The sequence below is a fragment of the Piliocolobus tephrosceles genome, chromosome 1 (genome assembly GCF_002776525.5).
Source record: "Piliocolobus tephrosceles isolate RC106 chromosome 1, ASM277652v3, whole genome shotgun sequence".
In the NCBI taxonomy this organism is placed as follows: Eukaryota; Metazoa; Chordata; class Mammalia; order Primates; family Cercopithecidae; genus Piliocolobus; species Piliocolobus tephrosceles.
In genome coordinates, this window is record NC_045434.1 from 201,383,122 (window position 1) to 201,405,609 (window position 22,488).

General features: G+C 52.4%; 1 protein-coding gene across 4 annotated transcripts in view; it reads left to right on the forward strand.

Annotated features, from left to right (window-relative positions):
- Positions 1-22,488, forward strand: part of ECE1 (endothelin converting enzyme 1) — a 130,630-nt gene that overhangs the window by 77,621 nt on the left and 30,521 nt on the right. For all 4 annotated transcript variants that reach the window (XM_023219736.3, XM_023219735.3, XM_023219734.3 and 1 more), the window contains exons 5-9: positions 8,889-9,010; positions 10,439-10,585; positions 12,013-12,078; positions 13,464-13,655; positions 21,937-22,079. In XM_023219736.3, the coding sequence (XP_023075504.1) occupies positions 8,889-9,010; positions 10,439-10,585; positions 12,013-12,078; positions 13,464-13,655; positions 21,937-22,079 (670 nt within the window). The remainder of the gene's footprint in view (positions 1-8,888; positions 9,011-10,438; positions 10,586-12,012; positions 12,079-13,463; positions 13,656-21,936; positions 22,080-22,488) is intronic.

A 22,488-nucleotide genomic window follows, 5' to 3' on the forward strand; every position in this document is an offset into this window, starting at 1 on the left:
CATTGAACTCTCATAGTAAACTCATGGAGTAGGCTATATTTGCCCATTTTACAGATGAGACTCATGAATATGAAGGAAATGTATTTCCTAGGAAATGGTGAGGCTGGGATTAGACCCAGACTTGTGGGGCCTCAAAGCTTGTATTCTTTCTCTACTCACTCCACTGTCAGATTCAGCAGGGAGAGGCCGTGGGTTGGCACTGCTGGCTTGGAGAGCAGCCAAGAAGTGTGGTTTGCCTACCTCCTTTCCGCAGCGGCTGCTTCACTGAGCTCTCAGCCAAGGCCAGCCAAGTCCCAGCCCAGGTCCAATGAACACAGGAGCTGGGGTCACCCCCATGTCATATTGACTAGGGGCTTCCCCAGAAGGCATATCCTGGGGTCCTCTCCCCCAAGCCTCACTCCTGGGAACCAGTCTGGAAATGGCCCCTCAACTTTGGGCTTAATACCTGGGGATTTTGATACATGGAAACTCCTGAAAAGGCAGATGGCAGGTGAGTGGGTGGCAAAAAATGCAGGAGTGTGGGCCAGTGCATTCTTGGGCTTAAGGCCAGGCTGGGTTCAGCCTCTCCAAGACAAAGGGGTCAGCCAGCAGGCCTCGGAAAGGAGCCAGAGCTGATGGGCATGGGAACAAGCCGGAGGTGCCCAGGCCACTCCGACCTGCTGAGGGGAGGGCTTCCCTCCAGGCAGAGAGGGGAGAAGGGGCATTCAGAGTGCCAGTGTGGATTGTGTCAGCCGGTCCGGCAGGATAGCTGTTACCATCTGCTTGTGTGACCTTGGGCAAGCCATGCATTTCTCTGCCAGGTGAATTCATGCTAGCCTCCTTAGAGGCAATCCAGGCAGATCTGTAGCAAGTGGGCCGAACTAGGCCAGGTGCCACCTTGGCATGACCTGGCAGTCTGCGAGCTGGGGATGGTGACCTCAGCTGCAGGACACACAGATGCCTCGCACTTCACTCTGCCACTCCCCAAAGTGGCCAGCATGGCTGCCCTCCTAGGTTTTGGGGAAATGAGAGTGGTGGTCTCACCTCGTCAGAGGAAGGAAACAGCCAGCCCCTTCAGCCCTTAGACTTGGACCTGCCTTGGGCTTTCCAACTGTGCCTGTAGCTCGGATTATTCCACCAGCTAGAGTGCCTACACCACCCCCTCCAAAGCCTCCAAGACTTTTCTCAAACCTGCTGCCCCCATTGTCTTCTGTGGCTACCAAACGGCCTCTCTAGGCTTGAGCTACAATTACACTGTGCACCTGTCGCGTTTGCTTTACTGTATTTTATACTGTAAGATGAATGCATACAAAAAAAATCAGTGCATGCTCATTGTGACAATTCAAGCAACACAGATTCTGTAAAGAAAAAACTAGCAGTCTGCCTTCTGGTCTCCCTGGGAGATACACACACAGTATTCCAACAGCATTACACGTGTCCATGTCGGTGATGTGGCAGTTAATGATGTCACCCTGTGACATCTCTCGTATTTTTATTTTGACATGTTTTCCCAATACCTGCTGTCTAATTGAGTTTGATCTTCCTGTATATATTGGAAGGAAGCCATCTATGGACAGGATCTGCATCATGAGTGCTTTCTATCCAGTATGGTGTCTACAGGAGTGGGTGCTGCCTTCCTGTTTAGGGAATGGTTATGTGGATTGATTGATTCTTAGTCTGTTTGTGCTATTGTAACAAAATACCACAGACTGGATGATATGGTTTGGCTGTGTCCCTACCCAAATCTCATCCTGAATTGTAGCTCCCTCAATTCCCACATTTTGTGGCAAGAACCCAGTGGGAGGTCATTGACTCATGGGGGAGGCTCTTTCCCATGCTGTTCTTGTGATAGTGAGTAAGTCTCACAAGATCTGATGGTTTTAAAAACGGAGTTCCCCTGCACAGCCTCTGTCTCTGCCTGTTGCCATCCATGTAAGACGTGACTTGCTCCTCCTTGCCTTCCACCATGATGGTGAGGCCTCCCCAGCCACGTGGAAGTGTAAGTCCATTAAACCTGTTTATTTTGTAAATTGCCCAGTCTTGGGTATGTCTGTATCAGCAGCGTGAAAACAGACAAATACACTGGATAATTTATAAACAACAGAAATTTATTTCTCACTGTTCTGGATGCTGTGAAGTCCAAGATCAAGACACAGGCTCGTTCAGTGTCTCTGTTAAGGGTTGCTCTCTGCTTCCAAGATGGCACCATGAACTGTGTCTTCACATGGCATAAGGGACCGAAGAGGGGGGAACTGGCCCCCTCAAGCCCTTTTATAAGACACTAATCCATTCATAGGGCAGAGCCCTTGGCCTCATCACTTCCTAAAGGCCTCACCTCTTAAAACTGCTCCTTAAGGATTAAGTTTCAACTTGAATTTTGGAGGGGACACATTCAAATTATAGCATTGACTCAACAATGTGAGGATGGGAGGGAGTGTCCAGGGCTTCTTAGGGGCAGCTGGGCTGCTTCAGGTTCACCTCTGGTTTTCTGAGCCAGCCTGCAGGAAAGGACAGGGAAGCGGAAAAGGCTTAGGCTCTAGTGCTGGTTGCAGCCACTTTTGCGACCTTGGACGAGTTACCCAACCTCTTACTTGTAAATGGAGTGTGATAACAGCCACTGTGGAAATCGTCAGGACAAGATGCACGCACAGCCATGCCTGTGCCCGTCTACAGAGGAAGCAGTTCACTTTCTCAGGAAGGCTTAGAAGTCCAGCATGCTACCCACTAGCTCTGCCTTGATAGGCCAGTTTCTTCACCCACCTGGGCCTCATTTTCCTTGTCTCTGAAATGGGATGGTGATATCTCTCTCGGGGGACCAGGGTGAGGTTGTGACAGCAGCACAGGGTCTGCTGTAGACGCTGTGAGCGGTGGTGGTGGTGGAATTCTTTTTGTTTTGCAGAGCAAGGCGTCTCATTTATCAGCACCCCTTCCCCCCAGCACAGGATGGGGCTCCTGAGGCCTGTGACTGAAAGGGTTCTGGTTTTATCTAAAACAAACACTGGTCCTGCCCTGGTGTGGAGTCAGGGCCCCACAGGCTCCCGGCCAGATGGTCCCACTGCATCAAGGGAGGCCGCACGATTTCCAGACACCCCTGTTCCCACAGCATGTGGGGGATTCCCAGACACCCCTATCATAGCCCACGGCTCTGCCTGCCTGGGCATTCGTTTCCTCCCCGAGGAGTGATGTGCAGAGGGCGTTCCAATGAAAACTCCCAGAGGAAGAAGCAGCCGATGAAATGGTGCTCTGTCTTCCTCTCTGGGACTTTGGGGTAGGAACTGTGGAAGCTTCTGGAACTCAGGGTCCCTAGAAGGAGGTACCCAGGCATTGTGGAGCTCTGTTGTCTGGCCCTAGGCTGCCAAAAGGTCTTCATACCACTGGGGCTGCGGAAGTGCCACCATCTCCAAAATGTGTCCCCAGCATGTGCCAGGAGCCACACTGTTGGGGGTTGGCTGCTGCTTTGCCTCCATGAAATCTTCTGGGAAGTAAACATGAACAAGGGATGTCTTAAAGGAGACCAGAGAGCATCAAGCCCCAGTCTTGTTGAACTCAGAGTGACAGCCCCGAAAGGGGACGGGGCCAGCCCGGGGCTAGTCTGAAAAAAGATACCGAGACAAGAGCACCCCTTGAGAGGCAGGGTTGGGGGCCTGAACGAGGGGCTATGGACGGTCGGCACAGTCCTGGAGACCTTTGTCTTATACAGAAAAAGATCTGTGCCTGATTTCACTTTTTTTTTTTTTTTTTTTTTTTGGTTTTGGTTTTGTTTGTTTTGTTTGTTTGTTTGTTTTGTTTGTTTTGAGACTTAAGTCTTGATCTGTCACCCAGGCTGGAGTACAGTGGCATGATCTCAGCTCGCTGCAACCTCTGCCATCTGGGTTCAAGTAATTCTTGTGCCTCAGCCTGCCAAGTAGCTGGGATTACAAGCACCCGCCACCACGCCCAAATAATGTTTGTACTTTCAATAGAGACAGGGTTTCACCATGTTGGCCAGGTTGGTCTCAAACTCCTGACCTCAAGTGATTCGCCCACCTTGGCCTCCCAAAGTGCTAGGATTACAGGCATGAGCCACTCATTTCACTTTGAAACCCAGCCACTCCCGCAGGCTGTAGTGCTATCTTTCTCTGTCATTCATTCCTTTACTCACTCACCGATTATATGCGTCAGACACTTTGTGTGTGCCAGGCATTGCTGGGGGCTGGGGATTATGTAGGAATAAGACAGTCTTTTCTTGTGGAAGTTACATTCCAGCAGGGAAGACAGCCAGTAAACAAATGAATGACTAAATACATGATAGGATTGTAAAGAGAAAGACTCAAAAACATCAAGTTAGGGCGCGGGGCCAGAGAGGGAAGAGGCCATTGTAGCTGCAGCAATCAGGAAGGGATGGGCTTTCTCAGGAGGGACGTCTGAGCAGACGCTTGAGTTAAGGAGAGAAGAGACCATCCAGCCGTGGGGAGAAGAGTGTGGGGCAGGAGCTGGAGACAGGTGGGAGCACAGAGCCCATCACCCAGGGTGGCATTCATTTCTCAACCTGCAGTTATCATTTCATCCCTCCATGAAATGTCAATGCCACAGGTACTCTGAGTGTCTGTTGCTGCTCTCAGTCTATATACACAGAGTAAAAAGAGTAAGATGCTTTGTCCTGCAAGAATAAATTCCTGGGGGCAATATTGCCCCTGTTGGGGATGCATGATGTAGAGCCCTCTGACCAATTTGAGGAATTGGGTCTAGGTGTGACAGCTCACACCTGTAATCCCAGCACTTTGGGAGGCCGAGACAGGCGAATCACCTGAGGTTGGGAGTTTGAGACCAGCCTGGTCAACACAGTGAAACCCTGTCTCTACTAAAAATACAAAAATTAGCCAGGCGTGGTGGAGGTTGCCTGTCATCCCAGCTACTCGGGAGGCTGAGGCAGGAGAATCACTTGAACCCAGGAGGCAGAGGTTGCAGTGAGCCGAGATCGTGCCATTACACTCCAGCCTGGGTGACAGAACAAGACTCTGTGTCAAAAAAAAAGAAAAAGGAATTGGTATATTCCAGTGACTATTTGGACTAAAAGGAGTTCAAGACAACTCACTCTATAGACTCCCCAGACCAGGGCTCCCCCGGGTGTCTCATAGAGGCCTCAAACTTCGAGTGTCTGGAGCTAAGCTTTAGGCAGTAGCTGTGTGCACTGAAGCTCCTTCCTAAGCCTACCCCTCATCCTCAGGCTGCGATTCCCCAGTGTTAGCAGCTTCTCACTCAGGCCAAGGAAACTTGGCTCCATTCTTGGCCCTCCTTTCTCTCATGTTCCAAACACTTCTCGCCCCCTTCTCTGCCACCATCCTGGCCAAGCGCCCACCTTCGTTCACCTGGTCCCCTACAGCAGCCTTCTGCCTGGCAGCCTCCCTTGGGGCCTTGTCCCCTGGAGCCTGCAGGATAGTAGGTGCCCCCTGAGTGAGGAGGAAAAAGAAGAGGTGGGAGAGTGTGCTGTGGGTTGTCCCCATGGGCTCCTGGAACCAGGGGGAGGAAGAGGAACCGTACCTTCTACCAGGGCCCCTGCCCCAGCCAGCATCGGCAGTGGGGATACTGATGACACACACGGAGGGGGTGTGAACACCAACTCCTGGTGGGGTCCCCTCATCCCGTCCACTCCTGCCCCACCAGCCTGATATCCTTTTAAAAAAAGGAAATCTTGGCTGGGTGTGGTGGCTCACGCTTGTAATCCCAACATTTTGGGAGGCTGAGGTGGGTGAGTCACGAGGTCAAGAGATCGAGACCATCCTGGCCAACATGGTGAAACCTTGTCTCTACTAAAAATACAAAAATTAGCCAGCCATGGTGGCACACACCTGTAGTTCCAGCTACTCGGGAGGCTGAGGCAGGAGAATCACTTGAACCCAGGAGGCAGAGGTTGCAGTGAGCCGAGATTGCGCCCCTGCACACTCCAGCCTGGTGACAGAGGGAGACTCTGTCTCCAAGAAAGAAAGAAAAAAAAAGGAAATCTTAGGTGGGCACCCGGCCTCATTACCCTCTCGTCCTCCAGGTATGGTGTCCTTCCTCTCCAGAAAGGGACACTGGGCTCTGTTCTTGCAGCCACCACCTGTTGCTAGGGGCCTGCTAGGTGCCTGTCCAGGGCTGGTTCTGGGGCTGCAGGGACATGGAACGGCAGAGGGGCAGCCCACGCACAGCCCCTCCTTCTACTCCACATTGAGTTCCTCCTTCAGCCCGAAGCTCAAGCGAAGCTTCCTCGGGGCCTTGCTTGGCTTTCCTGGTCTCCTCCCACCCTCCCGCTCAAGGCCTCTGGGATGTTCTCACAGCATTCACCCCGTGCAGAATCAGATGCTTCTGTGAGTCCTTGGCTGCCGTCTGCCTCACTCCCCACACTGCGTGCCTCACGTGGACAGGCCTCCAGTTATGTTGCCCACTGTCCCCCCACACCCAGCCTGGCGGCTGCCAGGCAAAGAAACTTTGTAAACAATGTGGGAAAGCAAGTGAGCTTGGCACCCAGGTGGTGGGGGGCCAAAGGAATGGAGTTTGAACGTGGCCTGGGGCAGCCTCTCAGCGAAGGAGCAAGGGAGGCTGTGACTGAAGGAGGCACTCCTTCTGCCTCCCAGTGATAACTCAGGGCTTGAGGACAGGTGTTAGGAAGAAGGCCTTGGAACTCGCTGTGATTAGCACAGCCAGGCTGCTCCTGGGAGCCTTTCTCTAGGCCTCTTATCTTGGTGGCCTTGGGGGAGGGAGATGCCAGGCTCACTCATGGGCCAGAGCACACAGCGTGCCTTCCCCAACGCTGACCCTGGCATTTCAGGGCTGTGGCCGGAGCCAGATGTAGAGGGTGAGACGCTGTGTCTTGAGGCCTGGTGAGCAATGACGATTCTCCTGCTTTTTCTTCCAAGAGCTTCACTGGGAGCGTTGCCATAGGAACAAGGCCCTGGGAGGGGCGAGGCACTCCCCTTTTGCTCTCCCTGGTCCTCTGTATCCCAGCTTCCCCATTTCCGCCCTCCCCTCACAGAGTCCTCTTCTCCAAGCTGCCGTGGTGCCTGGGGGACATGCAGATGTTTCCAGCACTTGGCAACACAGTAGCCTGTGGTCTCCAGGGCTGTGCGAACCCTCCTAGCCCCTCTTTCAGGCCCCTGACCCTGTCTCTCAAGGGGCTCTCTTGTCTCTGTATCTTCCTTCAGACTGGCCCCAAACTGGTCCCGTCCCCCTTTCAGGGCCATCACCCCGGTCAGCAAGACCAGGGCTTGATGCTCCGACCAGTGAAAGCCATGGTGCTATTTATGGTGGGAATCGGGGGGCAGGGAGCTCTCGGGGTGAGGCTGGGAAAGCTGATGAAAGACTGGCCAGGAAGTGACTCATGTCCTTTGCTCCAAGTGGCTACGTCAGACAGCTTTCTTTTCTCCAAGCAGCCCGCCTGCCCTTTTAGGCATCCCTGCTTGTCCTCACACTGCCCTGTCCTGCTCCGTGCAACCCAGTGCCCCCTCCCCTCCCTTCCACCTGGTGAACCACTTCAACTTTCAGAACCAGCTCAAATGGAACGCCCTCTGGAGACCCCCTTCTCCCCACCCCTCCGAAGGGAGTGGCTTTCCTCTGTGTTCCATAGCCATGTGCGTCGTTCACAGCACTGTTGTGTCTTGTGGTCATTTCTTTGAGTTTCTGCTGGGTGCCAGGCACAGGGCTGGGCTCTCAATTTTACAGGCATAAATAAGACCTGCTTTCTGCCCCAGGGAGCTCACGGTCCAATGGTGGACACAGGTACGCAGAGCGGTGAGGGCCTCTGGGAATGAACATCTTAGGAGAGGCCTCATTGAAAAGATGTCCCCGTGGAGGCCTTGAGGTTGAGTAGGATTTTAACAGGGTGCCATGCAGAAGCTCTCTGGGGACAGGGATGGTTTCTCTTGTGTCTCTCAGCTTTCCCAGGGTCTAGCATAGAGTAAGCATCTAGTATCTGGGCAGCGGGTGGAGGGATACAGTTCTGCCAGGAAAGTCTTTGTGAAGGAGCTGGGCTTTGAGGGATCTTTGAAGGAGGCAAAGGAAGGGGCTTCAGGGTCAGAGAGAAATGAAAATGAAATGAGCGAGCAATGAGTGTCCCAGAGGAGGCAAGAGGGACAGATGGAATTGAGGGGGTTGGAGAATCCAGCCTAGTCTGGAGCAGGGCTCTGAGAGGAAGGCTCGGGCACAGAGCCCCAGTATTTAGTGGGTCTCTGGTGGACTTGAGCAGCAGGAAGCGGTCATCTTCACCAGGTGCACCCACCAGAGCATTGACTTCAGCAGGTGGTATCTGGACCGGGGCACTGAGGTGAGGGAGAAGGGAACGGAATCTCCGGGGTGTCCGGGGTAAGGTCTGAGAAGCCACTGCAGAAGGGAGATGCTGCTTGCTGGAGTTGGCAAGGGTGGTGGAAAACGGCCCCAGGAGTTGGCTATAAGCCTGGTGAACGTGCCCAGCCCCTCCAAGGAGGAAGCAAAAAGTAAATTCAAAATGAATGAGCCTTTTGAGTTTCCATCCAACTTCAGTCTTTATCACAAGAAAAGTCATCTGGTATCTGAACACCAGGACTGGCCTCTGTCCCATGCACCAGGCAGGGGTGTTCGTACCACACATTATCCGCAGGGGAAGCACGCTGTCCTGCTGGTGGGCATGTGCGGTCAACGCGGGGACACATCTGTGAACCCAACCGGCAGAGGGAGAGAAACACGGTAGACTCTTCTTTACGGTCAGCAAAATTTCAGGAGCGCCTCCAGCTTGCCAGGCTCTGCCCAGGGGCCCTCACGTACCCGTGGTGACGGCATTCATCACCACCACCCCGACAGGCGGATGTCAGAGCTCCTTTGCAGCTGAGAACACCAAGGCTCTGAAAAGAGGGACTGCGCTAAAGCCACCCAGTGGGCAAGTGGGGCCACATTGCAAACTCCACTGTGTGTTGTTCCAGAAAACTCCACGGCCAGCGTGAGCGAGGCAGAGAGAAAGGCGCAAGTGTACTACCGTGCGTGCATGAACGAGACCAGGATCGAGGAGCTCAGGGCCAAACCTCTAATGGAGTTGATTGAGAGGGTGAGTCCCTCAGGCTCTCCCTCCCCAGCCCCGGCCCATGCCGCCTACCCACCCCCTGGCTTCCACTCCAGTCCTCTGGTACCACTGGCCCACCTCATACCTCCAGCCGGTAGCACCGAGAGAAAGACAGAGAGAGAGAGCGCAAGTGTGTGAGAGCGCATGTGAGTGTGAGCACATTGCGTAGCTGCGTGGGTGGGATGCCTGTGCATGTGTCTGTGTGAGGGTGTGTGTCAGCATCTGTTGTGGATGTCTGTCATCTGTCTGTGTGTCTCTCTGTGCATCTGTGTGTGGGACAGGAGCCACGTTTAAAGGGAAAATATTCCTCCACGTTGCTGCTGCTTTTTCCTCAGGGGTTATGTTTGTGTGTGTGGAGGGGTGTGTGCCTGTTCCGGAAAGACCCACAGAGAGTCTGGGCCCAGAACCAGAGCCCTCCCTGTGAGCAGGGACCCAGGCCACTCTCCTACACCTGCTTACTCCTGAGCAGGGGAAGACATCTTTCCTGCTTTCTTGGGCACCTCCCAGACTCCGAGACTCCCCAGTGCAGACAGAAGGTGTCCGTGGATGTTTTCTGCCTGCCTCGTGTTCCCTGGACCGCCTCGCCTCTTAGCTTGGCTCCAGGAAAGCATTGCAGCAGGGTTGGTGGCTGCACACGCTGGGGACTGTGCTAGTCCCCTCCTTTCTGGACAGGTCCCATGTGCCAAACCAGGGAAGACCAGGGAGATTTTTTTAAAATCCCAACTTTCTCGGGAGGCTAAGGTGGGAGGATCACTTGAAGCCAGGCGTTTAAGACCAGCCTGGGCAACATAGCAAGACCCTATCTCTCCAAAAAAATTTAAGAATTAGCCAGGTGTGGTGATACACACCTGTAGTCATAGCTACTTGGGAGGCTGAGGTGAGAGGATCACCTGAGCCCAGGAGGTGGAGGCTGCAATGAGCTGTGATGGCCCCACTGCACTCCAGCCTGGGAAACAAGAGTGAGACTCCATCTCAAAAAAATTTTTTTTAAACCCCAACTTTGAGACTAAAGTAGACCATAGTTTACCAACCTTCTTAAACATGTGGAGCCTTTTTCCCCCCCCAGAGGCACAGCTGAATTCATGTTTTGATATAATCACATTCACACAATTCATTATCCAAAATATAAACTGTGAACCAGGAAAAGTCTCTTTCCCATTCTCATCCCAGCCACCTAGGGAATGGCTGGATTCATGCCTGGCTTGTCTAGGATAAGCCTTTGCTCCGTCCGTGGGTCTCCAGCCCATGGGTGGGAAACCCCCAGTGAAGACCAATCCTTTCCTTTGCTCTTGAGACTCAGAAAGGTCAGGTGACTGCTGCAGGGCCACAGAGCAAGTCAGCTGCAGAACCAGAATTCATATCTGGGTCTCCCTGCCACCTCATCACCTCCCTGCCTGCTCTCCCTCCCCACAGCTCGGGGGCTGGAACATCACAGGTCCCTGGGCCAAGGACAACTTCCAGGACACCCTGCAGGTGGTCACTGCCCACTACCGCACCTCACCCTTCTTCTCTGTCTACGTCAGTGCCGATTCCAAGAACTCCAACAGCAACGTGATCCAGGTGAGCTAGCTTGAAACACGGCGGTCGGGGGTGTGAGCACGACCTCTTCCTGTTTTGAGTTTAGCAGGCCCTGGCGTAGGAGAGAGACTTGCCCTGGGTGGGACGGCAGTCTTCTAGTTTCTGAGCCTGGGTTATTTCCAGAGGCCCCATTGCCATTGGTGAGATCTTTTTTTTTTTTTTTTGAGATGGAGTCTCGCTCTGTTGCCCAGGCTGGAGTGCAGTAGCGCGATCTCTGCTCACTGCAAGGTCCGCCTCCTGGGTTCATGCTATTCTCCTGCCTCAGCCTCTGAGTAGCTGGGTAGCTGGGACTACAGGCGCCCGCCACCATGCCCGGCTAATTTTTTTTGTATTTTTTAGTAGAGATGGGGTTTCACTATGTTAGCCAGGATGGTCTCCATCTCCTGACCTCATGATCCACCCGCCTCGGCCTCCCAAAGTGCTGGAATTCCAGGCGTGAGCCACCGCGCCCGGCCCCATTGGTGAGATCTTTGCAGGCTGCTGGCTTTGCGTAGATGGGCACTGCGCAGAGGTGAACCTTCGGGTGCTGATGAGTTTCCGTGGACCCCAAGGGCGATTGTCAACTCCTGGACACAGCTGAATACACATCCTGGTTTCCCCCTCCTTAGCGTCTGCTCTTTGTGACTCTTCTTGGAATGGTTTTGAATCCATCTCTCCCTGTCAGAGCATGCCCCAGACAGAGGGTCAGCCTGCCCAGGGGAGCTCCAACACTGGTCTGCCCCAACCTCTGATGCAGAAGTGAGAAACCCAGGCTGGGGATCCTAAAGGCTGAGTTCCCAGCCCAGCTCTACCGTTCACTCACTGGGTGACCATGGGCAAGTGCCTTAATCTCTCACAGCTACAGTTACCCTGTAAATCAAATGGATCACAGTAACACCCGTCCTAGGTATGCCAAGATGTGGCCATGGGCGCCAATAGTAGCAAGCAGAAATTGACCCTCCCCTCCTGCTCCGCAGGCACTTGACCAGCACTGTCTTCTTGAGTCCCCATTCCAGCTCTGAAGGTTAGGTTTTATTTTCTTTATTTTCCTGATAAGGAACCTGAGAATCAGAAAGGTTCAGTAACTTGGCCAAGATCACACAGCTTTTAAGTGACCCTTAACCACTTGGAAAGTGTTGGGGAGGTAGAGGCACTTTGCTGAGGCGAGGAGGTGTTTAAAAAAGGAGGGTGGCTCTGTCCAGCCCTTCTGAGGAGCCCAGGAGCCCTGCGGGGGGCCACGTGTACAGGCAGGAATGTGTCATCCCATCCCTGAGTGGGCTTCTCAGTGACTGTAGCCAGCAGTCCTGCTTCTGCAGGGGCCTGAGCTGGGTCTCTGCTGCCATGTACCAGCCATTCTCAGGGCAGGAGGCCATGCAGTGGAGACACGCATTGCAACACGAATTCCCTCTCATGCCTGCTTCTCTCGTCAGGTGGACCAGTCTGGCCTGGGCTTGCCCTCGAGAGACTATTACCTGAACAAAACTGAAAACGAGAAGGTAAGCGTACCTCTCCCCTCCCCAGCCCGCCTCCCAGGATGGTCCTACCTGCTCAGTGTCCACACTCACACCTGTGCAGGTCTTTGAAGCTAGGGGAGCCCGGGGTGTCAGTGACGTGATGGGTGAAACAGGCAGACCCTGGCAGGGGAGGAGCACCCCTAGGCTGGCTGTCACTCAGGCATCGTGGACACAAGGGGCGAGAAACAGGTATCATTTGTCCCGGTTCTAGAGAGAGGCAGAGGCAGCAATAACAGCTGCCCGCATTGTGGGCGCCTGGCCCTTTGTACATCACCTGTGACCCTCCTGTTAACCCTGCGGATCCTGAGCTTCATTTGCCTCATCTGTCCAACAGGAGTTAGTTTTGTCTGGCCTTTTACAGAAGAGGGAATCAGGCTCAGAGACGCTAAGTGATCTGCTCAAGGTCACATAGCCAGTAAATGATGAGCCCGAGATTCACATCCGGATCCACGTGCTCCGAAGCCCACGGCTCTCCCTCCCCCTGGCCTGCCTCTTGTGGTGCTCTTGGGGCGATCTCGCCTGGAACTCACTCACCTGTCCTTTCATTCTTCCGCCTGTGTGTACTTGACCAAGCGCCCACAGAGTGCCTGATGGTGGGGAGATGACGGCAGACAAGACCACCATAGCCTCCGTCCCATGGGGCCTGTGGTTTGGTCGGGGAGGCAGGTATTATTTAACTAAGGGAAAGGGGAGCTGAGAAAGTCTCCCGTGGGGACCTAATTCAGATCCTGGAACACGGGTGGAGGGTGGTCAGAAAAGGTACGTTCTAAGAATGGAAAGACAGCCCCAGGACAAGCCCTGGAAGACAGGGACCAGCCCAGCTGGGGACCTGTGAGATGAGCCAAGACTTTGGGCTTTCTCCTGGAGGCTGTAGGGAAGAAGCGGAGAGACACTGTCCCAAGATCATTCTCAATGCTGTGTCTCCCACGGGTGTCTTTATTCCTTTTTTTTTTTTGAGACGAAGTTTCTGCCACCCAGGCTGGAGTGCTGTGGCGTGATCTGGGCTCACTGCAATCTCCTCCTCCTGGGTTCAAGCGATTCTCCTGCCTCAGCCTCCTGAGTAGCTGGGATTATAGGCGCCCGCCACTATGCCCAGCTAATTTTTTTGTATTTTTAGTAGAGATGGGGTTTTGCCATGTTGGCCAGGTTGGTCTCAAACTCCTGACCTCAGGTGATGCACCCACCTCCGCCTCCCAAAGTGCCGGGATTACAGGTGTGAGCCACCACACCTGGCCCCACGAGTGTCTTGGGGGCACTGTGCAGTCCCCTGGCTCCCTGTGCCGAACTCAGTTGGCCAAGCCCCCCCAATCCTTGTCCAGTGGATAGTGGGGGGCAGCCACTGACAGTTTGGGATATGGGCCCTGCAGGTGCTGACCGGATATCTGAACTACATGGTCCAGCTGGGGAAGCTGCTGGGCGGCGGGGATGAGGAGGCCATCCGGCCCCAGATGCAGCAGATCTTGGACTTTGAGACGGCACTGGCCAACATCACCATCCCACAGGAGAAGCGCCGAGACGAGGAGCTCATCTACCACAAAGTGACGGCGGCCGAGCTGCAGGTAACTTGAGCACTGGCTGCTAGGGAGGCTGGGATGGCCACCAGGCTTCAGTCAGGGCCCTGGGCTGGCAGCTTTTATACTCATTTCATCTAGTCCTTGAAACTACATGACAAAGGAAGGATAGTGGTTATGCCCAGTCCACAGATGGAAAAACTGATGCTCAGAGAGGTCAAGTTACCTGCTGAAGGGCACACAGCTAGTAAGTGACTCCAAAATAGGCACCTGGCCGACACCAGGCTGCTTCTCTGTAATTAATAGTGTTTACTGGGAGACTCAGGGTCATGACCACACTAGCTTACATTGACAGCACCTTTCCAGTCTCTCCAGCACCAAGAGCCTCGAACCTGGTTACAGTGAGCACTTACTAAATGTGTGGTGTGAATTCCGTTATTGCTCTTCCCTTTTCTGAGCCAGATCAAGGTCCAGAGGCTCCTAAGTGGCAGAAGAGCCAGCCAAATGACTCAGATTGGCTCACTGTACAACAGGGCGTTAGATCTGCGATGCTGTCTGTCACCCATTGGAGAAGCCCACTGGAGAAGCCCGATGTCCAAGGGCTCAGCCTCTGCCAAAGGCTGCCCTCTGGCAGCTGCTTGGTCCTTGAGGGTCTGGAGGGAATAGGCTGGTTCCTTCTTTCCAGAGCATCAGCTGGCATTGCAGAGGGATCAGCAGAGTGGCCACCACTGATCTTCCCATTTCTTGACATCACCCAGGAATGCGTGGCTAGGTCTTGTTTCTCTGCTGGCGGGGGGCGGGGGGGGTCCTCCCGCAGAGTGTCTTCTCCCTCCTTCCTTACCTTCTGACCAGCCACATTCGACCTGTCCGTTCCTTCTACTTTCAGGAAGAACACTAGGTCCCTGCCCTTTTCCCTCCTCCATCTGACAGGTGTATATGGGGCCTCCTTGGGACCTTGCACTTCATGTGCTTCCAGGCTAGTGGGGGATACCAGCTAGAAACAACCCCGTCTCATTGCTGAGTGCTTTGGACAAAAGCAGCGGGCCCTGGGAGCCAGGGGTGGGAAGTCAAGGAAGGTGAGTCTAACGATGGGTGAGCATTTCCAGGCCACTGGGTGTCCCAGGCGGAGATGCAAGCCACGCTAGGGCCTGCAATGAGGGTCGGGGAGCCTGGCCTCCTGCTGGTGCCGACTGCCCTTCAGCTCCCAGAGAAACTGGCCTGAGGCTGAGTGGTGCTGCATGGGCCGGGATGGAGATCAGCAGCTGCTGTTAGATACCATCTGGCATTATTTTCCTGCTCTGAGGCCAGGAGGCTGAGGGTGATGTTGTTTGTGCATTATAATTTGGTCTGTTCCAGCCTGATTCTCAGCCTGAGAGGCCCCCCAGTGCCTCAGCCCCCTACTGTGGCCATGATGCCAACTGTCTGTGCCAGGAATAGCGGAGAAGGCACAGGAGCCCTGAACACATCAGCCCAGCATGACCACCAGGTTCCCCCCAGGCTTCCTATCACCATTGCTTCTGCTCCCTTCTTCCAAGCAAAGGAAGAAAGGCCTTTCTTCCCTCCCAGCTGCACAGCTGCCAAGGTGGGGGAGTTTAGCAGACACAGCAGCTTGCAGTATACAAGCCCTGGGCTTCGATTCAGAGGACTGTAAGCCCCTTGGAGCTGTAAGTGCTGGGAGTACAGGCATAAACCACCACACCTGGCCAAACAGCCTCTGTGTTCTAAGTACCCAAAGTTCAATTAAGATCTTTAGGAAATATATGGTTTCTCTCTTTATGTTTTTACAGATATTTCTGATTAAATTCTAATGTGAGTTTGGCTGCCTTCCTTGTAAAATGGGCTTGGCTCATCCACTCATCCACTCGCCCCTGCTGTGTGCCAGAACACAAATGAGACATAGCCCTTGTCCTCACAAGGGACTGTGGTTTTTTTTTTTTTTAGACAAAGTCTCGCTCTGTCGCCCAGGATGGAATGCAGTGGCATGATCTCAGCTCACTGCAACCTCTGCCTCCCGGGTTCAAGCCATTCTCCTGTCTCAGCCTCCCAAGTAGCTGGAATTACAGGCAGGCACCACCACGCCTGGCTAATTTTTGTATTTTTAGTAGAGACAGGGTTTCACCATGTTGATCAGGCTGGTCTCGAACTCCTGACCTCATGATCCTCCTGCCTTGGCCTCCCAAAGTATGGGGATTACAGGCATGAGCCACCGCACCCGGCCTGTGGTTCTTAACTTTAAGTCACAGAGTCCTTTGAGAACAGATAAAAAACCATGGACTATCTCCCAGAAAAAATGGGCATATATGCATATGTTTAAAATTAGGTCTGACATTTAAAGACGCCCTGGCTGGGCATGGTGGCTCAGGCCTGTAATCCCAGCACTTTGGGAGTCCGAGGCAGGTGGATCACCTGAGGTCAGGAGTTCAAGACCAGCCTGACTAATATGGTAGAACCTCGTCTCTACTAAAAATACAAAAACTAGCCAGGTGTGGCGGTGTGCGCCAGTAGTCCCAGCTACTCAGAGGTTGAGGCAGGAGCATCACTTGAACCCGGAACCCAGAAGGTGGAGGTTGCATTGAGCCAGGATCACACCACTGCACTCTAGCCTGGGTGACAGAGTGAGACTCTGTCTCAAAAAAATAAAATAGAAAATAAAGAAGTCCTGGCCCCCTGAAGCCTGTGTTCTAAGTAAGAATCTCTTCCTGGCCTGCCACAGGGTTGTGGGAGAATAAGTTGAGGCAAAGGATGAGATTTCATTCAGTAAACTCATTTGCATAGCCCAGTACAAGCATAACGTGTTATATTCATTATTATTGTTATTATTCCTTTGTTATTAGCGATGTCACTCAGGTCCTCAGCACTAAATCAATTTGATTCATTCTACTCTGGGACAGAGAATGTCTTGTTCCATGGTGTCTGGAGATGTGGTTTTCTTCCCATACTCCAGGTAACTTAGGGTAAAGCACGCCAGGCTTCACAGTGTGGTTCTAGGCTAGCCCTACTGGGGTACAGAATGGTTCCAGGCTAGCCCCCAGCAGAATCTGAACTCAGAGCTGTGAATCAGACACTTCCATTACTTCTGGGGGCCTGAGGACCTTCCCCTTCCTTTCTAGGACCCTCACGCCAAAGGCTGTTTGGGCCTGAGCCGCATTTTCTACCCGTTTCTCCCGCTGAGATGAAGCTGAGAAGCATTCTTCTCTCCCAGTTTCAAACCTATTTGATTTGGTTGGTTTGTGACCCACAGTACTCCTTGGCTGCAGGTGTGGAAAATGGAGCTCATTGGTGTGCCCCAGAGGGTGTGAGTCACAAGTGGAATGTCCTAGTCGGTTAAAAAAGCCATCTCCATGGAGATGGAGCTAGGCACATGTGTTTAAGACAGGAGTTCACTAAAGCTGTCAGGATGGAAAATGCGAAAATCCTGGTAGTCAACACATCTTATCTCACAGTCATGGGAACTTCCCTGCACAGAACACCTGCGTTCCCTAAAGGGCCAGGGTTGTGTTGAGGAGTACACAGGGATTTCTAACCATCTTATATCTGTACCTTGATCAGAGAGTTCCAGTTGTCTGCAGTTTATGAAGCTCTCGTTCACTGTGTAAACACGACAGTTTGTAAATTTGTCTATTTTCCCAAGGACTTTGCCAGCAGGTCATGCAGCCAGGTGGCTCTAATGGTGGAGCCCTATTTGAAGATCTCACAAGCACAGCTCCAATTTTTGTAGTCATAGAAATGTTAAAGATTAGCCTCAGAGGTTACCTGCCTAAGGGCCTCCTGCCAGGAGGACGGCAGACAGGACAAGTTAGGAAGGAAAGAAACTCAAGGTTATCGGGCAAGCAGGTACAAGAGGCACAGATCCAGCAGCTCCGGGCGGGGAGGCTGTTATCTGCATTTTAGAGAAAGAATGGAAAAAGGCTGGAGGTCCCAGAGCTGGTACCTCCTGGGGACGCTGATCCAGGTCTGTTCATTCTTAGCCCAGGGCTCTTCCCAGCTCACCTAGCTGCCAGGCAGGCAGGGATGCACCGGGACCCCTGGCCCCCAAGTCCACTGCACCACAGGTATTTTCTTCCCAGCTCCACAGGTATTTTACCATCAGCCATGGTGGCAAGAGTTACCCAGAAACTGAGAGCCAGTTGTTAACTGTTTTGTTTTTGTTTTTGTTTTGAGACAGAGCTTCGCCCTGTTGCCCAGGCTGGAGTATAGTAGAGTGATGTTGGCTCACTGCAACCTCTGCCTCCCAGGCTTAAGTAATTCTCATGCCTCAGCCTCCCAAGTAGCTGGGATTACAGGTGTGCACCCCCACACCTGGTGGCTAATTTTTTAATATTTTTAGTAGAGACTGGGTTTCACCATGCTGGCCAGGCTGGTCTTGAACTCCTGGCCTCAGGTGATTCTCCTGCCTCGGCCACCCAAAGTGCTGGGATTACAGGCATGAGCCACCGTGCCCGGTGCAGTTATTAACTGCGTTACCAGCACACCACTGCCTTCAGGACCTGCCTTCCTCACAAATTCACCTGTCCTTTGAGGTCCTTGTTCCCCAGGAGCTAAGTTGCCCTTTTAAACCCAAAGAGATGAGTGAACCTGGGTTTTAGACCTCCACAGTGGCTAGTTAACTGTGTGACCTCAGGACAGTCACCTTACCCCATCTGCAAATTCAGCATCTGTTAAGTGGGGGTTTATGGCTACCTCTCTCACAGGGGGTGTCATCGGTATTTACCGACGTGCTATAGACTAGTCTTAAGTTGCAGATCAATTTTACTTTACTGATTGATTTTTCCGCATGAAGGCCATATGTGGAGCCTCTCTCACCTCCTTTGCCTTGCATTTTGTCCTTTTTCAAGAAAATAAAAGAGAATTTGGAATTGGACAGGCCAGGGAACATACATGGGAGACCCTGAGCAAAGATAGTAATGGCCAACATTGATGGATTGCTTGCCAAATGGCAGACATACCCTTCTAAGTGATTGACATGTACAGGCGTTTTTGCTGTAGCAGTATATGTAGTTCCTTGTGTTCTGTCAAATCATACACTAGAAATAGCAGTACAGGTGGGGAAAATAGAACAAGAGCAGAACAAAAGTTAGGCAACTTTACTTGAGGATATTGTGCTAAGCGAAATAAGCCAATCACAAAAGGACAAATGCTGCCTGATTCTACTTCTATGAGGCACCTAGAGTAGGCAAGTTCATAGAGACAGAAAGTAGAATGGTAGTTTCCAGGGGTGGGGGTTGGAGCCAGTGGGAAGTTAATTGCCTAATGGGTAGAGTCTCACGTTTGCAAGGTGAAATCTGTGGGGCCAGACGTGGTGGCTCACGCCTGTAATCCCCTCACTTTGGGAGGCCCAGACAGGTGGATCACCAGAGTTCAGGAGTTTGAGACCAGCCTGACCAATATGGTGAAACCCCATCTCTACTAAAAATAAAATTAAAGAAAAAAACTAGCCAAGGGTGGTGGCGTGTGCCTGTAGTCCCAGCTACTTGGGAGGCTGGGACAGGAGAATCGCTTCAACCCGGGAGGCGGAGGTTGCAGTGAGCTGAGATTGCACCACTGCACTCCAGCATGGGCGACAGAGCAAGATTCTGTCTCAAAACAAACAAACAAACAAAAAAACAGTCCGTGGCTGAATAGTGGTGGTGATGGTAGCACAGCAGTGTGAATGGACTCAATGCCCCTGAACTTGCTCTTTTTTTTTCTGTGGCAGGGTTTCACTCTGTCATCCAGGCTGAAATGTAGTGGTGTGACTGCAGCTCACTGCAGCCTCGACCTCCCAGGCTCAAGCAATTCTCCCACCTGGGACTGACTGCAGGCACAGGCCCCCATGCCTAGCTGATTTTTAATTTTTTTTTTGTAAAGATGGGGTCTTACCATGTTGCCCATGCTGGTCTTGAACTCCTGGGCTCAAGCGATCTGCCCACCTCAGTCTCCCAAAGTGCTGAGGTTACAGGCATGAACCAATACATCTGGCCTTGAACTGTGCTCTTAAACATGGTGAAAATGGTGAATTTTATGTTATATGTGTTTTACCACAATTTTTTTTTTTTTTTTTGAGACAGAGTCTCACTCTGTTGCCCAGGCTGGAATGCAGTGGCGTGATCTGGGCTCACTGCAACCTCTGCCTCCTGGGTTCAAGTGATTCTCCTGCCTCATCAGCCTCCCGAGTAGCTGGAACTACAGGCATGTACCATCACGGCTGGCTAATGTTTGTGGTTTTGGTAGAGACAGGGTTTTACCATATTGTCCAGGCTGGTCTCGAACTCCTGACTTCAGGTGATCCACTGGCCTCGGCCTTCCAAAGTGTACCACAATTTTTTTTTTTTTAAGTTGTGCAACTTTGTAACCAGAATCCTAACAAAACAATAATTGCAACCTTAAGGAGTACCTCAGCGTGGCTGGAGGCTGCTGTGGGTAAAGTGCCAGCTGGGAAGTGGTAGCTGTGGACACCAAGGCCCTGCAGATAAGACGGGAAGCTCTGGCCTAGCACAGTGGCTCAAAGTGCTGGTAATCCCAGCATTTTGGGAGGCCAACGCAGGTGGTTCATGAAGTCAGGAGTTTGAGACCAGCCTGACCAACATGGTGAAACCCTGTCTCTACTAAAAATACAAAAATTAGCCAGGTATGGTGGCACGCGCCTGTAATCCCAGCTACTCAGGAAGCTGAGGTGGGAGAATCATTTGAACCCAGGAGGCAGAGGTTGTGGTGAGCTGAGATTGTGCCACTGCACTCCAGCCTGGGTGTCAGAGTGAAACTCCGTCTCAAAAAAAAAAAGAAGAAAAAAAGACAGGGAGCTCTGAGCAAGCGCCTTTAGGGTCACAGAGAAAGTGCAACCTGCTGGAGGCTGAGAGTTACAGGACTGGAAGGAGCTTCTGTGAGGAGAGGAAGCCCCAGGTGCAAGGGCTGATTTTCAGTCATCTTAAAATAGAGCGGACCAGGCTGGGCGCGGTGGCTCATGCCTGTAATCCCAGCACTTTGGGAGGCCAAGGCAGGCAGGTCACTTGAGGTCAGTAGTTTAAGACCAGCCTGGCCCAGATGGCAAAACCCTGTCTCTACTAAAAATACAAAAATTAAGCAGGCATGGTGGTGGGTGCCTCTTGTAATTCCAGCTACTCAGGAAGCTGAAACAGGAGAATCACTTGAACCCTGGAGGCAGAGGTTACAGTGAGCCGAGATGGCACCACAGCACTCCAACCTGGCGAAAGAGAGAGACTCCGTCTCAAAAAAAAAAAAAAAGTAGGCTGGGCACAGTGACTCACACCTGTAATCCCAGCACTTTGGGAGGCTGAGATGGGCGGATCACAAGGTCAGGAGATTGAGACCATCCTGGCTAACACGGTGAAACCCCATCTCTACTAAAAATATAAAAAATTAGCCGGGCATGGTGGTGGGCACCTGTAGTCCCAGCTACTCAGGAGCCTGAGGCAGGAGAATGGCGTGAACCTGGGAGGTGGAGTTTGCAGTGAGCCGAGATCGTGCCACTGCACTCCAGCCTGGGCGACAGAGTAAGACTCTGTCTCAAAAAAAAAAAGAAAAGGTAGAGCTGACCAGCCTGCTGTGTGCATCAGCTGAGCTGAGGGCTTTTCATTTTTTGCTGAAGGTTGGCGTCCAACTCTTCCCAATCCCATGCCTGAGAAACATCACCTTCAGACCATTGCAGCTCACACGTTATACTGCTGTCATCCTGAATTCACCAATCATGTAGAAGCTCACTGATGTTACAGAAGCCCATGTTGAATAGAACAGACAGCATAAGCTTGTTCAGTCCTCACAATTGACCCAGTGAAGTGGATTCTGTTATTATGGTGATCCCCACTTTTCAGACAAGATACTGAGGCCCAGAAGGGTTCATTAACTTACCCCAGGGTTACACAGCTAGCAAGGAAGAGAGCTAGAAGATGAGCCTGGGCAGTTTGGCTGCAGATTCTACATGCTCAACTGTTTCAGGCCTGTCTGAAGCTCAGTCTCTTCATCCATGAAGCAGGGATAATAGTGCCTACTGCTTGGACTCTCGCGAGGACCGGTTGGAATCGTATGCATGAATCATTTGCCACGGCTCCTGGCACACAGGAGACGCTTGCTGAATGGTAGCGGTAGCTGCTGCATCTTCTCATTCCATCCTCGTTCCATTTTGAGTTAAATTTTGGCGTTGGACTCCTTAGAATTCTACCTACAGCATCTCTGACAAAAGTCCACCAGGCTCTGCTTGACTCTCTGCCCAGTGCGCTGTCAGATGGCGCCAAGCCCAAGCTCTTTCCTTTGCTTCCTGTAGAAGCCCGTCCTGGAGACCTGGGCTATGAGGAGAAGCAGCCCCACAGGGTCACATTGTCCTTTTCCCTTGCAGACCTTGGCACCCGCCATCAACTGGTTACCTTTTCTCAACACCATCTTCTACCCCGTGGAGATCAACGAATCCGAGCCAATTGTGGTCTATGACAAGGAATACCTTGAGCAGGTCTCCACTCTCATCAACAACACCGACAAATGGTAAGGGAACCCCCAGTGGCCTGGGCCATGCCTCTCACAGGCAGCCCTCTTCTTGTACAGGCTGGGCAGGGGTGGGGATGACAGTCTGACTCAGGAGAGTGGGACCTGGGCGGGCTTTTATGAGAGGCAGCAGGACATCCTGGTTACGGGTGCAGGTTTAAATCCCAGCCTCTTTCCAACTACCAGCTTTGTAGCCTTGGGCAAATTTCTCATTCTTTCTTAAGTTCATTCTCCTCCTCCATAAAATGGGGATACAAATAGCACCTGTGGCCGGGCATGAACGCCTGTAATTGCAGGACTTTGGGAGACCAAGGCAGGAGGATCACTTGAGTCATGGAGTTCAAGACCAGCCTGGGCAACATGGCGAGACAGTGTCTCTACAAAAAATAAAAAATTAGCCAGACATGGT